This window comes from Crocodylus siamensis, chromosome 1 (assembly GCF_052110815.1).
Source record: "Crocodylus siamensis isolate JL-2025a chromosome 1, ASM5211081v1, whole genome shotgun sequence".
Lineage (NCBI taxonomy): Eukaryota > Metazoa > Chordata > Crocodylia > Crocodylidae > Crocodylus > Crocodylus siamensis.
Window position 1 is genome coordinate 60,834,197 of NC_143395.1, and position 16,530 is coordinate 60,850,726.

Consider the following 16,530-nt stretch of genomic DNA (forward strand, 5'->3'; position numbering starts at 1 on the left):
TATCCACACTAAGTGGGCAGGTAGAAGAAGCAGGAGGTAGATCAGGAGGATCTGACTTGCATGCAGTACAGAGGGGAGATTCTGTGTAATACAGAAGGCAGGGCATGGTGGCACCTTAGAGACTGATTCAGAGAGTCATGATCTTTTGTGGTCTGCAGCCTGCTTTATCAGATGCAGCATAAGGGCCTCTATGTAAGAACAGTGTTCTTTTCTATATTGGGGACAGCAGATTGACACACTGTATTTACTTGAATAGAAGATGATCCTGATTATAAGACAACCCCTCCAATAATCAGATTCTTTATATGGAAAATTTATAAATTTGTTGTTTTCCAGGAATATAATCTAATCATTGGAGGTTTGCCTTGAATTTTGTCCCCTTCACACTGCTACAGTAAGGAAAATTAATTGATGGCCGAAAGGTTTTGATCTCACAAGTTTTAGCACAGGTACTCCATAAATACATGTTTGGGCAGCATTTTGGCACCAATTTGGCACCAACTTACATGTAGTACAAACTATGCATGATGTTAGTCCAAAACCAAAGGTTTGTGATTTTACTGCATAGTTCATTGGGCCAAGCCCCACCGGAGTCAACAGCATTTCAAACTGTGGTGACCCCACAGCTTAGCACGGCTCAGTTTTATGTGCATGTACTCCAGATTAGCACCCCCCCTCCCCCGTCTGCAAAAAAAAATCCATTATTCAGCCCCCACTCACGACTGGAACCAGGTGTTTTTTGTCATGAGTCCTGGGATGCTCCAGAAATTTATATGTAGATGAGATACTGGGCAACCTGGTCCAGCTTCACCTCATGGAAAGCGGGGCCATGCTAATCACGTGTGACAGGCTAAGAAAAGGGGTAATAGAGGGTTCTGGGTAAGCTGTTCAGGGCCCTGTTTGGTGATGTTTGCCAGATATTTGGGCCAAGTACAGACAGTTTAAAAAGCCTGAGGCTGAATTGATTCAATCTTTGCAGTTTAGTCTAAGATGCATAGTTTGAACTGATAAGCCAAGTGAATGGATAATCACTTTTGATTCCAGAAATAGTCACATGCCTGATGTGGCCCAGGCCAGAAGTTAGGGTGGCTCTAGAACATGCCTCCCTGCTTGGTTGGAGCAGCCATTTGGGCTAAGGCTAGCCTGCCCACCCTGTGTGGGGAGGGGGAAGATTGTAGGAGAGATTCAAAGCATCCTGGGATGCTGGGGTACAATGTGTTAACTTGACGCTGGAGGTGATCTGGGACAGAAGATCAATAAAACAACTTAACCTAAAACAGTTCAGTCTAATACTACATTGTGGCAGGGCACTGTTGGTACCTGCCACTTTAAGGGCTGGGTGCCTGATTAGGGCAGCCATTTTAAGGCCCAGCTCCCTGAGCTGAAGGCAGTTTGTAATCAGCCAGCAGAGGAGAAACACCTGCCTGCTGAGCTCTGCAAGGAACAACTTGGATGTCTATGGGCTAGGCCTATGGGGATGGAGGAGGCTCTGAGTCCTGGGCATGACCTAAAACTGCACCTTGCCAGGGAATGGAGGCCTGATGGGGTTGCTGGTGGCATGGCAGCCCTATGAAATGCTAGGGCTGTAAACCTCCCTGGTGAAAGGCAGGTCAGGGGTTCCTAATAACCTCCAGCCCCTTCACAGTCCTAGCTGGGTAATCCCAGACCTGTGAGATTGTAGAAAGACCTGCGGCTCAGTTGTTCCAGTGGAGTTGTGAGGGTAAAAGCAGGCAAGCAGCTCAGGAGGTTCTGAGGTACTTGACTGGTCAATGCTGGGGCCAGGACCCAGAGATGGGTCAAAAGGGCCAGGGGCCCATCGCAAGGGATTGCCCACAGGGCAAAGTGGCTTGGGATCCTGACTAGCCTGAGACAGAGCAAGAGCATAAGGGGGAGCTGAAGGTCCCAGAGAGGTGAACACAATTAGTGGGTGAAGGGAATAGCTGAGGTTAGCTGCCTGGAATGCCATTTGCAAGGCAATGTATGGGTGGAACAGAGCTGCAGATATTCCCCTTAACATTGGGGTTCTGAATAAGCAGCCTCCCACATGAGTAACATCATAACCATTTATCGTCTGTGCCAGGCAAGAAAGACGTGGGTGGTTAACTCAGAGACAGATGGGTGGGCCAACATTGAATTGGCCTTGGGAAGGCCCCCTGTTGCATACATTCATCCAAGTTTATCTTAAACCAGTTTTGGCTGTTTTGAGAGAGGATTATGTGCATATAACTTCTGTTGTATTACAGATTTGAGCTGGTTTCTGATCACTTATACTGGTTTATGTGTAATTTCTGTCCCTAGCCTTAAGGCTGGTGAAGAAATGAGAGTAACTGAAAATGGGAAAGAAAGGCGCAGTTCGGCTGTGGGTGTGAAGAGGAAGTCAAAGTATATTCGTTGTAGTGGCACACCATGACTTGAAAAAAGAGTTGGTGCTGAGGGAGACTGCATACAACAGGCACTATCATATATTTTGTTCAGATGGCTTGCACTAAGCTATTCCTGTGGTAGGTTCCTATCAACATTTTTGGCACCAGGAGAGGGTCTTGGAGCTTGCTTCGATCACTGTGTGCCAGCCTGGTTTTGCAGTACCTTCAGGTCTGGTGCTCATTCCCTCCTGAGGCAGCAACTGCCTATTTTTGGGGGGGTGGGGGGTTAACGGGCCACACACATACGTGTGTGTACATATGCATATGTGTGTGTACATATGCATATGTGTGTGCACACACGCATATGTGTGTGTGCACACTGATGCTCAGTGTTGACTGCACTTAATCATTTTCATAGTTGGTTTCCATTGCTGAGCACATGCTGCTTTTGGCAGCAGTTTAATGACGGACAGTGTATTTTGTGTGATTTCCTTGTATGCAGTTAGATAAATGCCAATTTTCCCCATGCCAATTGGGTGGTGGGGAAGGGGACCTTGTCTTATATTCAAGTAAATACTCTTAGAAGGATTTGTTAGAGTGCATGATCATCCTGAAACATTGGTGGAGTGAGGCACTTATTTCCCTACAGAATCTGACAATGTTTGATAAAATTCTTCTGAAGTTGTCATATTTTGCAATAAGCTTTATCAAGCTTTATTCAAATATATCATGAGCTTGGAAGAGACTTGGTGGGGCCTTTTTATTAATCTAACTGTTTCAAGGATCAACAAATAAGTGAAATAATATTGGAGAAGAGGTGTGTGCATTTTGTGCCAGTCTTCATCATTGAAGATGCTAGAAAAGTAAACTTCTGCAAGTTTTACTGTCTTCAGGTAGTAAGAATAGAGTGTTTTCAGTAGTTAAAATGTCAAAAAGGAGGCAGTAAAAACAAAGAGCAACAGAAGATGGATTTGATGCAACTCCAAGAATTAAGAAAGTGACAGAGATGTTAAAAAATACATAATCTTTAACTGTTACCCAAAAGTAATGCATGGTAGTAAAGATTGTATTAGTAATTTCAAAGTAGGATTGTGGTCTGTTCTGGGACTTTTGAAGCAGTGAACATTTGTTAAATATATTAGTGTCGACGATAGGTGGTATAACACCTAGCTTCTCCCTTTATGTAATTTGGCTAAGGAGGAGCTATTGCTACCTCCACCCCCGATGTTGTCTTCTGCCTGCCATGACCATAATATTTCTTCTTTTGATTTGGGAGTTGGCTCCCTGGGAAGAATTACTTTAGACTACCCAGCAAAACTGCTTTATGGGGCTCTTCCTCCCCTACACCGTGTCCTGACCACACCTTTGGTTGTCAGTTTCAGAGTGAATTACTCAGGGGCTAACCCCTTATCCTGGGCAGGGGGTGTTCTGTCACCTGACCTCAGGGTTGAAGGAACCAAACCTGGTAGCCTTCTAGTTTCCCACTCCCCTCCGCACTACCCATAAGCCAGTTCTAAGCCCTTAAGTCCAAAACCCCTGTCGCAGCCTGCCTAGCGGTAGAGCAGTCCTACCCTCAAGGAGGGCTGAGCTCACTGGGTCTTCCTACTTCACTTGCCATCACTTATTGGAGGCAGCTTCTCATCTGCTGCACCATTGGTTGAGCTCCCCGTGGCAGAGCTTCCTGAAGTGGTGGCCCTCTGAGCACCTGTACCTTATTCCTAGCACCTCTGCACTGCCAGACACACTGCAGACAGGCATTGAGAGAAGAGTTTTCTGGCGTTTCAGGCTTCCTGACACTGGAGTCTCCTGCTGGCTGCCCCTCTCTGGGATCAGAAGTACCAAATGCAGCTCACCTGCCACCAATCCAGAGTGAATACTCTTCCAGAAATGTGGCATGCTGATGCTTTCCCCAGTCTTCCTTTCTTCTGGGATGAGTACAGGAAAATTACTCCTATTCTCAAGGGCCTTTTTTGCTTTGAAACGCTTCCCATGACAGTTAGTAAATTGATTGAAACAGGTAATTAAATAATAATGAAACATATATTGATGAACATACAACAGTAGATACAAACCAATATGGTTTTTAAAAGAGAGTTTTGTCTTTTAAAATAGTTTCTTAAGCTTATGGACAAAATAGTGGATAAAAAATAGTTCACATTTATTTGACTTCCAAAAACTGTTGGCCTCATGAAGAAAGTTGACAATAAGAAAATATATAGTTCTAATACAGAGGCCAAAGCACTGTAATGGGTTAGAAACTGAATAACACAGAGTGCGAAGAACAAAAGTAAGTGGTCAGTTTTTAAATGTGGAAGAGGTTAACAGTGGAATTCCACAGTTTGAAAAGAGGAGGGGGAGTAAATAATGAGATAACAGTATTTGTGGATTGTACAAAATACTTAGATAAGTTGAGATATAAAAAAGTGATGAGCAATACTTAAGGGATAAAGACCTTGCCTTCAATAGATGAATAATCTGAAGCAATCATACACACATACAATTTTCTTGCAATAGCTTAGAAAAACCTGGTAATTGTTGTGAAGAGCTAGTTGACTACCATTATGTGTTTCACCAAAAATCCATGTATTGAGAAACATATTATAGTATTTATGCGGAAAAGGAGAAAAATTTAAAGTACTGTTTCATTATTAAGTGTTAATGTTCTCCTTAGGTTCTAGTAAACTTTAAAAAAATCTACAACAGAAGTATAACAGGTCCAGAGATGAGCAGATGACTAAAGCATACAGAGACTTCCGGATGAATACATTAAAACTGCTCAAATAAAAAAATGCAATGGGATATAACTTAATTGCAGTTAAAATTAAGCTTTCCTATTTGTCCTTCTCCTAGTGCAGTTACAAAAGGATAATTAATTATGGATGTAGCAACATTTAAATATCAGTAAATACTTTTTTCTAAATTCAGTGTATCATTAATTTGGAATGTCGTTATTACAAGATGTCTTTGAGATGAAGAATTTGGCAAGATGCATAAAGGCTTGTCTCCAGAGTAGGTAAAATAAAAGGGATTTTACAAGACTACCAACTGCCACATAAGAAAACATTGTTCCTCTTGGGTACAATATTTCATAACTGTCTATTTTATTCATAAATCTGTTCTATCCTCTAAAGAGTTCAGTACTAGCTGCTTTTGGACATTTGATGCTGGGGTAGATGGCAGATGTTCTGTTCTGCATGGCAGTTGTGTTCGCAAAGGTAGATTGTGGCAAGATTAGAATTTAGGACCTCTGAATTTCCAGGTCTTTGGTATAACAGTTTAGTTTAGATTTTATATGATTTTTGTTTTGCAGTTTTATAGAATGGTCAAATCAAAAGTTTTTGCTCACAAAAGATTATAGAACCTAACTGCAGAACGTTATTGTCATGACACAAGACCGTAACTTTGGAACCAACAGATGAGAGGAAGCTGAAAACCCTCCTACATGGTTATGCTGGGGGTTTTTAAAATGTTTTTTAAAAAAAATAGACATTTTAGCTTCATGACACTTTCCTTTAAAAAAAAAAAAATATTCTGAGTTTTGCTTAGGTTTGGAACTTTTTCTTACCTAATTCTTTTTTCTTTTCACAGTGAAAATGCTCAAAATATATCCTGTACTGGAGCAGTGGTACTCGGTAGACATTTTCACCATGCTCATGCCCAGATGCCAGTAGTAAAAACAGCAGCCCAAAGGTAAAATTAAAGTAACTAGGTTTTTGTTCCTCCCTCCCTTTTAAAATACACATTTCCTTTTATGGTGTTTGTACAGGTGTGTGGTTTTCAAAGGAAGTTTCTTATTGTCCTTTCTCACTCTTGAGCTTCATACAGGACAATTTTCATAGTCCTGTAAATATCTTAAAGCAAAGAACATGATGCTCTCCAAATCCTTTAGATTGTTAGCATCAATTGAATCATGAATCTTATTCTGTTAAACTACAGTGTGAAACTGTCTTTTATTTTTACAAAGTACTCATTCTAAGGCATTTTATGAAATACAGTCTTCATTGGGATAGTAGAAGTGTTTTAGAAAATCATTTTCTATTGATTATGAAACTCCACTGGATGCTATTTATTTAAGAGCAGGGTGGGCAATTATTTGACTTAGAGGGCTACTTACTGAGTTTTGATGAGCTGTTGAGGGTGGCACGCACACGCTCACCTTGACGCTTTCGCTCCTGCAGGATGTATTTTGCCCACCCCTGTTGAACACAGATGCACAAAATTCCCAGTTTTTCCTGACCTTTTTGAAGATTCAGTAACAGATGCATCTCTAAAGTCGTATCAGATTTGCATCTTAAAAAAATACAGCAGACCCAAATGTGATTATGACAAAAACATTAAACGCTGCTTTAAAAATAATTGAACAAAAACAGTCCTCAGTATCTGCTGAAATTAGTAAGGTTGGTTGTGGGTATGTATAAATGTTCATTGAAACAGGGTCATAATGAGTGGAAAGGGCAACTGGTAATTGTATAATAGGTTTTAGTTAAATCTCCCACAAAATTCAGCCCCTGAAATTCACATATTTGAATTGGATTACATGCACATAAAATGCATTGGTTGAAAACTGGGTTTTTATCTATCTTTTTAGACAAATGCAGGCCAAACCTTTTGGCAGGCATGCTGCAAATTAGCCCACACCTTTTCCTAAGTACCATTTTCATCCCTTTCCCCTGCTCCATCTTCTGTTCTGTTTTCTGCTTCCTGCCCTATCTGCCACTGTGCTGCTTGTCCTCTCTGATCTGCTGTGTGCCACATGCACAGCTTGTCCATACCTCTTGTCTCAGATAATCAATTTTCTGATCTATAGCTTTATCCTTGTCCTTTCTTTGACTTCCTCTCTCGTTTTAAAAACAAACAATTACACTAGCCAATAAAGTCATTTTGTTGGAGGGAAGTATTTCGAGATTCCCTCTAAGTGTCTGTTAAGTCTTACCTTTAATATGTTCATTAATGATCTAGGAGAACAAATGCAAGAGTAGCACAATTTTTTTTCTTTTGTAATTGGATGTATAGTCCCTTTCTCTTTGGTACTACTACTGTGGTAATTAGTATACTGTGTCCACTTTTGGGCCATTAATTGCTGGAGAAGGCTAACTCATTTAACTGTCTGAACAATGTTAAAAAAGCAACTGAGATGGGGTGCTGTAGGGATTGTCTTTTATAAGTAAGGAGAAAAAGGCTAAAAGCATGTAGACCTTGTCAAATTGAATACATGAGCAGTGTCACAAACCCATCTACAGGGGTCAACAAGTGCCTTGAGTTTCTCTGCACTGTCCTCAAGGAACAGACTGAATTTTCCCTGGCATAACTCCTTATTGCAGCAAGCATCAGCTCCACTGCCCTTATACTGGACCTCACAGCAGCAGCAAGAGAATCTGCTAGCTCTACGTGGCCTTCCCATTGGGTTGTGAAAAAAATTTTATGTTCCCTTTTCCATGGAAATATTACTGTAATATTGCTCTCCAAGAAATCACTTTCTGAAGGTAGTAAGATAAAACAACAAAAGGATTTATGTAGGAGAATGAATTATGCAAGCAAAACTGAGCATATGTTTGAAGGCAGAAAAACAAAACAAAGTTTCTTACTTGCTCATCTGGCTACATCCTAACTCTCCTGAGAGTCCTGCCAGTATTTCTAGGGTTAAAGCCTTTCTGATTTTGCTAGCCCTGGAACCTCCAAAGCCTGGGGTTCTAAGTCAACCATACAGAATCATAGAAAATTAGGGTTGCAGAGGAGCTCAGGAGGTGATCTAGTCCAACGCGCTGCTCAAAGCAGTTCATCCCCAACTACATCATCCCAGCGAACGCTTTGTTTAGCTGTGTCTTAAAAACTCCCAAGGATGGAGATTCCCTGGCCTCTCTAGGTAACCTGTTCCAATGTTTTACTGCCCTCCTAGTGAGAAGGTTCTTCCTTATATCTAACCTAAATTTCCCTTGATGCAACTTGAGAACATTTCTCCTTGTTTTGTTGTCAGTGGTGGCAGATCACATCCAGCCATGTGTAGATATTTGCCTTCCTGGGGACAACTAATGGTGGTGCACCTTGTGCCACTGTTACTTGCCCCAGGTAACGCCTGTGCCATGTGCACTCTGGTATGCAAGTTACTCCGGATGTGGTACGACAGGCTGGGGACAGCACTTGGCTATCCCCAGCAGCCTTACTTGGGGCCCTTCTGGGGCTGCAGCAGTGGCGATACTGCAGCGCGGAGTATGTCTAGCAAGTGTTGCTCCAGCTGGCCAGGCTTCATCCAGTGCTTCCACCATGTGCACTACTCTACTCTTCGTTTCTTTTTCTGTGGGTTTTTTTGACGTTTGGATGTTCTGCACTTTTCTCTAGCAGCTCAGAGAAGAACTGAATGTGTAGTGTATGGTTCTGCAGACGTGTCTGTGGTGCCACATACTGCATAGCCACGCTCATCTGGATGTGGCCACTAAGAACAGCCTAGCTCCATCCTCTTTGGAACGGGTGCACCCTTCAGGTAGTTGGAGGCTGCTATTAAATTCCCTCTCAGCCTTCTCTTCTCCGTACTAAATAATTCCAATTCCCTCAGCCTCTCCTTAGAAGTCATGTACCCTAGCCCCCTAACCATTTTTATTGCCTTCCGCTGAACTTTCTTCAATTTGTCTACATCCTTTCTATAGTGAGGGGCCCAAAGCTGGACACAATACTGCAGCTGTGGCCTCACCAGTGCTGAATAGAAGGGAATTATCACTTCCCTCAAACTGGCAGTGCTCCTACCGATGCAGCCCAGTATGCCATTAGCCTTCTTGACAACAAGGGGACACTGTTGGCTTGTATTTAGCTTATTGTCCACTGTAATCCCCTGGTCCTATTTTTGCAGAGCTGCTGCTCAGCCAGTCAGCTCCCAGCCTGTCCTGGTACTGGGATTGTTCTTTCCTAATTGCAGGACTTTGCACTTGTCCTTGTTGAACCTCGTGAGATTTATTTTGGTCCAGTCCTCCAATTTGTCTATTTTTTGAATGTTCAGTAAGAGATGGAGCAACTGAAATTGTAATACTCCGATTTGCATCTTAAAACACAGTGGACCCAATTGTGATTCCCACAGCTAGCTTCCTAAATCACCTCCAGCCAGCACCCCCTGCTCCCCTCCTTTCATCAGCATTCTCATTAATCACAAATTCTCCAGGAAGTTCTGGTCTCCCTGAGACACCTGGAACCCCTCTGGCAAAAGAGCCATTTCTCTGTTGCCTCTCTACTGTGGAGTGGATTTTATTCATTGCAGGCAGACCATACCCTGGGGTGCCCAACCCATTAATGTCTCCTGCCTGTGTCTGGAAGTGTCAGTTGTCTTTAAGTATGCATATCAGTTTCTTGCCTGAATTATCAAGATATATACATAAGCATCATAATATAATTTATACAACAATCAAAGCAACATAGATGGATACAGCATAACATAGACTTTCCAATGAGGCTACATACCCCACATCTGTACAGTAAAACATTCGTGACATACTGGAAACCCCAAAACATGATGAGTTTTTGTGATGAGGAAAAAATAACAAGATGGAGATTTAGAGATTAGATTGAGAATTGTAATTAATTCTATACTGCAATGACTGAGATACAACAGGTAGTAACGAGGTGAAATTAATAGGAAATGCTTTGAATATTATAGAAAACATCATGATTGTGAGGTGTCTGGCTGTGAAATAGCCCCTCTATTTTTTTCCTCTCTTTATTGGTGGGGATACTTAAAACTAGATTTGACTCTGAAACACCCTAGCAAATGTACACTAGGAAACAATTCTTCATTGATGTACTAAGTAATCAAATAGGTTTTTTTATCTTTAGATTCTGTACTTGGGAAAACATTAAAAGTGGAAAAATATTTGAATGGCGCCTTCTGCTAGGATTACTTTTATTTTTAGTTTGTTTTGCATCTACTATTTAGATGAGTGCATACCACGAATGACACATGAATGACAGTAACTAAGGCCTAATTAGCCCAACTTGTTTTTGAGCACCACTTACTGGTGTTGTTTTGCCTTCAGTTGTAATAAAAGGTGAATGAGACCAAAAGTAAGTGTGTGGGGTTTTTTGGGTTTTTTTTAAGCCGGGGGGAATAATGTCATTTTCTGTGTTGGTTGCTTATAGAGAATGTCTTAGCCAGTATGAACTTACTGAGGTAACTTCTGTTTTTGGAGAGTAGGCTTTTGAAAGGATCTGAAGTGATCCTATGAAAATGTGACAATATATAAGTAATTTCTTAAAGCTCCTAATTCCCAATTTTCAATGAAAAGTAGCTGCCTAAGTTTTGTTTCTCTTGGAGGTGACAGGGGTGGTGTGGGGGGAGGCATAGGCTTGTAAATCACTTTGACTCTTCTAAAAAATGATTTACCCTGAATGCTAAATTGAACAGTCTGTCCCTGTAAGAGGGTGACTTCATTTAATTTAGGAATTTATGTTTTATAAATAGGAATATTTGGGGGGTATAGATTTAAAAATAAATACAATTTTGTTTACCCAAACATATGTCATTACAATATCCTGTTGTATATAGATACATATGGGATAATTCTTTGCTGAATTCTTTAAAGAACTCTTCAGATATTCATCAGTAGTTTATAAGTAAATGCTTGTAGTTTGTCATCAGAAGGGAATTTTAGTTGGAATACAAGGCATGCATAGAATAAATTATTGAATGCATTAAACTAGTTATACAATTCAATATAGAGAGAAAAGTAGCCAATACAAATGGTTGAAGGACCCAGTCTTACTCTTATGTTGCAGACACAAAGTAGTGTCATTCTTTGAGCTAATTTTATTTTGTAGAAGTATTTAACTGTATGGCAACATAACTAATTACTACTTGTAAAAAATGACTAATTTATTCAATGTATTGATGATTGCAATGATAGATAAATTTATATCAAAACAGAAAACGAGTAAATTTAATAGTACATAGGCTATATTTCTGGCATGGAAGTCACAGGTCTTTTTTTTTTTTTTTTTCTTTTTTTGGTAGTTTTTGTGGGGGTGGGGAGGGAGCAACCATTGCGGCATCTGATTATTAATAATCTCGTATTGTTTTTATAAAACTGAACACTCTTTTTATTCTTATACAAGTGGGTATAGATAGAATTTTGTCATTTTTGCTTATCCCCTCTTCTAGCTTAGTCGCACATGAAAGCCAAATAGTATGAGCCAGATTAGTCTTTACTTCATGTCTTGTTGGATTTAATTAAAGTGATTTAATTAAAACAATATCAGGAACTTGGAAGTATTTTTAGCAAGCCTCTATTTTATAAAAAATGAAGTTTTGATTAGGAGCCAGAGCACAACTTGCAAGGTGTTAATTTTTGAAGAACCATATTCTTAAAAATTAGCAAAACTAGAGCTGTGGTTGGTACATATCTGTTCTCATACTAATATTGTCTCATGTAATTACCACGTTGCTTTTATTTTGCACCAATGAGAGAGTTTTCTTTGAGTGTCAGGGTTGGCGTAGTATGTATATATGTACTGCATTTCTGAACCAGATTTCATAGGTATGAGCTACAGGAAGCAATTTCTGTGGGTGCTATGGGTGCTGAAGGACATTGAAAAACAAACAAGCAAATTGTGCTTTTACCAGAAGAGGAATAGCGTCAGTTTGATCCGGCTCCCCCAGTGTCTATATAGGTGACGTGCATCAGCGGGGCTTTTTGGCGCTTCTATGTAATAGCTGATTGAATCGGCTATTAGATAAAAGTGCCAAAAAGTCCTCCCCCTGCCCTGTCTGTAAGCACTTTCTGCCTCAATACCTGACTGCATCAATGAATATCTTTTTCTAATTATGAGAAAACCTGTAAAATTTACAAGTGTGTATTCTTAGAAAAACACTTATAACAAATGCTTGAGGTATTTACCTTGTAATTATAATGCACAATATTATTCATTACAAACAAAATATATACATACACAAATATATAGTTTGTAATGAATAATATTGTGCATTTATAATTACAAACTAAATATATAACTATAAAAAATTAGCCTGGAGTCAGTGCCAGAGTTGGAGCCACTGCATGCTCTGCTCTGTCCCTAGGCTGGAGGCACAACCAGAGAGGCTGCATCTGGTAGGGAACAAGCAGGAGGGGGAAGCAAGTGCTGGTGGGCATAGGAGCCAAGCAAGTGGCAGAGGGAATAAAGGGCAGGGTCAGGTTGCTTGCACCCCTGCTTACAACCCATATAACATACAGTGAGCTTCTGTGTATCAGCACTTCATGCACCTTATACACTTCCCTTTTTGTTTACTATTATGGGCCTTGTTTAGTTGACTGAAGTAAAACTAGAGTCAGAGTTTTTCAATACTGAGATCATAATACACATGACCAAGTTCATAGGAAAAAAATGTGGATTGGTTGGGAAAAAGAAGCATGTTGATGAAAAGGCCAGAACATTTAATTTTATTAGTGTTGGGGTGATGTTGTAGTGGGGTGGGGGCAGGTGTAGGTTGTAAACAGGGATACAAGCAACCTCACCCGCGCCCTTTATTTCCTCTGCCACTTGCTTGCCTCATGTCCCCACCACCACTTGCTTCTCCCTCCTGCTTACTGCCTACCAGATGCAGCATCTCTGGCTCTGCCTCCAGCCTGGGGACATAGAGCAGCTCCAGCTCTGGTCTCAGGCTCTGGTCATGGCTGGAGCCAGGGCTAGAGCAGCTGCTGGCCCTAGACTGGTACTCAAAGCCAAGATGAGTGCCCCCCATCCCCCTAATATTCAGTGGGGTGGGACATCTCATTTTGTATTCAATTACATACAGTATTGCCCACAAAAATCCTTGCCAAATGCATTTTACATAGTTCGCTTCTGAAAAGTAATGGATGGGAAAGAATCTTTCAGGACCTTATCGTTGTACTTTATTTGGAAAACTCTGCATATCAGCTTTGCAGGACTAGAAGCCCAGAAGTTCTGTGCATCTACACCTTCTAAATTTAAATGAAACACCTTTAAAAATAGGTCCCATCTATCTAATGCCCGTGAAGCTTCTTCTAAACTTCTGCTTTTGGAAGAGAGAATTGCTTTCATTTAGCTTTTCTCTCTCTAGTGATGTAGTTGATCGTATGTGGCCAGAAGGGTACTCAGACGGTACTTTGTTATTGTGGGAATTTTATATATGTTTTTCTCAATTTAAATGTTTGGATTTTAATACATTTTTTGTGGGGTATTTGATTGATGTATTACAGTAATATGAATAAATGGCAAAATTTTTATTTTGCATGGTGATCCAGTGAGATCAGAGCAATGCACTTTTATCTCACACTTCCACTTTTTATGCCATTTTCCATAATAGAGGGAGGAAAGGCAGCTTGCTGGTTACAATTTAAAATGAATTATTTAGTGGGCTTGAACAGGATTCAAGTCAATGCAGAACTTGGCCCACTGACTTCTTACTGTTTTGAGGAATAATGTTAATAAGTATGTTTATTTCTCAAAATACTAATGGAATTCTTTAACTAGCAAATGATTATGGCATGAGTTCAAGCAGCAACAAGCTGGTTATAATTTGTTTGATAACTACTAGAAATTTAGTGATATGCAACACACATGTGGGTCTTTGCATCTTACGTTTTTTTCTTTTTTTATGTTTTAAGCAATCTGGACCGAAAGGAAAGGTAAGCTCAATGTTAATAGAATGAGCATGACGATGAGCAATAAGAAAATTATATAAATAAGAACTTTACCAATTATAGCTAAAGGATAATTAGTAAAATCAGTGGTCAGTTCTGCTGTAAGTGGGCTATTTTATTAAAAAGGGAGCATTGTGAGACAAACTACTTGCATATGTAGATATTGGGCACGTTTTCTGCAGAAGGAGATGGACTCACTTTTCTGCAGAAATGGAATCTTACTTTAAATTCCTTATATTGAAGGAAACTGCCATACTCAGATTTGTTTTTAACTGTTTCATAATTTTACCTTATCAATCATACAGAAATCTGGCTTTTAGTCTAAAAGAGTTTGGATTTCAGTGTTGTGCACTTGGAAGTAGTAGCAACTAACAAAAATCGCAGGGCAAAGAAATCCACTTTAATGCTGATTTTTCAAACTGCGTGTGTGCATGTACACACACAAACATTGGTGCTTCCCACATAATATTTCATGTTATGTTCCAATACATGCGACTGTTTTGTTGTTTAATAATGCTTTAACTTGTTTAGGTCTTTTACATTGATGTCATTTATTGCTTAAGAAAATGATTCTTTCATTATGTATAAGCTTGACACTAAAGTTTGGTTAAATTTAAAAAATATTTTAAATTGCAAAATAAGTTGCACAGAATGTAGCTTTCTTTTGTGTATATATAGAATTTGGTGACTGATTTTGATTCTCTGGTAAATGATCTATTATGACTAATTGATTCCTTGTTACTTTTACGGGAAGTAATGGAAAGGCGAAGGGATGCTGACAGTAGCATTTGCCTTTATTATATTATTATAAGGGGCTTGATTACCTTCTCTGTCTTGGTTTTTAACTTTTTGTGGTATTTAATGCGTTTCAGTTAAATGATGGGAGGCGAGGGGCACCAGCTGGGCTGTTTGGGGGTGGGGAGTAAGGAGCACAAGCAGGGCCAGGGGGCTCTAGTGTGGGGGGTGAGGGGCATGAGCGGGGCTGGGGGTGGGAGTGACTGGCCTTTCATTGAATCATGGATTTTGGGGGGTTTTATCAGCTAATTTGTGTGGTTGGGTTGTTTTGTTTTTTTTAATCAGGGAAAACAAGGATCCCTGCTGATGACTACTGAGCACAACAGCCATCAGCAGCTAGACTCCTTAGCTACATGAACTTGTTGACTAGGACTCTGGTTCTATGGAAGAAGAGTCCTTTTTGTACTGTAGTCCATAAATCTGTTGTTTTGGAAATTCTTTATACCTTTCTGCTCTTGTAGCAGAGGATGATCATGTATTTACTGGTTTCAGGTAGGCAGCAGTTACTTCCTTCTCATTTTCTCTTTTTAAGAAGAGCGCTCAATTTTCCTTTCCCTGAGAGTGAAGACTAGCAGCAGTGGGATATCAATTTCTAAATGCTGAAAGTTCTTTACCACTCAGAGGGAAGAAGAGAAGGGGGGAGGGGAGGGACTTCTTTTTGCACATTGTGGGGAGGTAAACCAAAAGCATTTGAGAGTTTGGTAACTCCTGCTGGCTTAAATGATTTTGCCTCTGCAACAGAAGTAACGGGGAGGAGAGGATGTCTTTCAGGTAGATTTTATTTCTCCCTTATAGCCACCTGCTACTCCATAACCTGTTACTCCTAGGTTCATTCTTCTCCCTGCCCAAACTTGTTAGCAAAGGTTGTTGTCTAGAGTACCATGTTTACAGGAGGCCTCAAATGCCTCTACACAAATGCTCATAGTATGGGCAACAAGCAGGAGAAACTCATCCTCCTGCTGGCTGACACCAGCCCGGACATAGTGGGGATTACGGAAACGTGGTGGGACAAAACGCATGATTGGGCTGTCAGTGTCAAAGGCTGTAGGCTGTACAGGAAGGACAGGATAGGAAAGAGAGGTGGGGGTGTGGCGCTCTATATTAAGGAGGAATACACACCCTCGTGAATTAGCAAGGAGTCAGGGGAGGGGCACTTTGAAGTACTTTGGGTTAGAGTACAAGGTAGTCAAGGGGAAAGGGACTTAACGGTGGGAGTCTACTACAGACCTCCCAATCAGGGAGAAGAGCTTGACCAGGAGTTCTTGGGTCAGCTCACAGAGGTAGTGAAGGCTAAGGATGTGGAAGTCATGGGGGACCAGACATCTGCTGGGAAGAACAGTCAGCCAGGTCTGAATGCTCACGTAGGTTCTTGGCCAGAGTTCAGGACCTCCATCTAACCCAGGAGGTGCACAGCCCCACCAGGGGGGACGCCTTGCTGGACCTAGTGCTGGCCACGGGTGATGACCTGGTGAGGAGGCTGCGGGTGCTCGACCACCTGGGTGACAGCGATCATCACCTGCTGGAATTCGCCATCCAGCGCAAGGTGGCAAAGGCCTGCAGTAAGGCAGCGGCCCTAGATTTTAGGAGGGCAGACTTCAACGAGCTAAGGAGGATAGTTGGAGAAGCACTGAGGTCCCAGAGGGGAGGGGAGCCGGGTGTCCAAGGAGAGTGGTCGCTCCTTAAGGAGACGATCCTCCAAGCCCAAAGGAAGGTAATCCCAACGAGGATCAAAGGGA

At 41.0% G+C, this 16,530-nt stretch overlaps 1 protein-coding gene across 7 annotated transcripts in view; it reads left to right on the forward strand.

Moving 5' to 3' along the window:
- The window catches only part of SENP6 (SUMO specific peptidase 6), a 134,382-nt gene that overhangs the window by 44,289 nt on the left and 73,563 nt on the right, over nt 1-16,530 (forward strand). For 6 of the 7 annotated variants that reach the window (XM_090035214.1, XM_090035160.1, XM_090035194.1 and 3 more), the window contains exons 5-6: nt 5,952-6,053; nt 13,964-13,984. In XM_090035214.1, coding sequence (XP_089891340.1) covers nt 5,952-6,053; nt 13,964-13,984 — 123 coding nt within the window. The remainder of the gene's footprint in view (nt 1-5,951; nt 6,054-13,963; nt 13,985-16,530) is intronic. The other variant, XM_090035174.1, reaches the window with a different exon arrangement.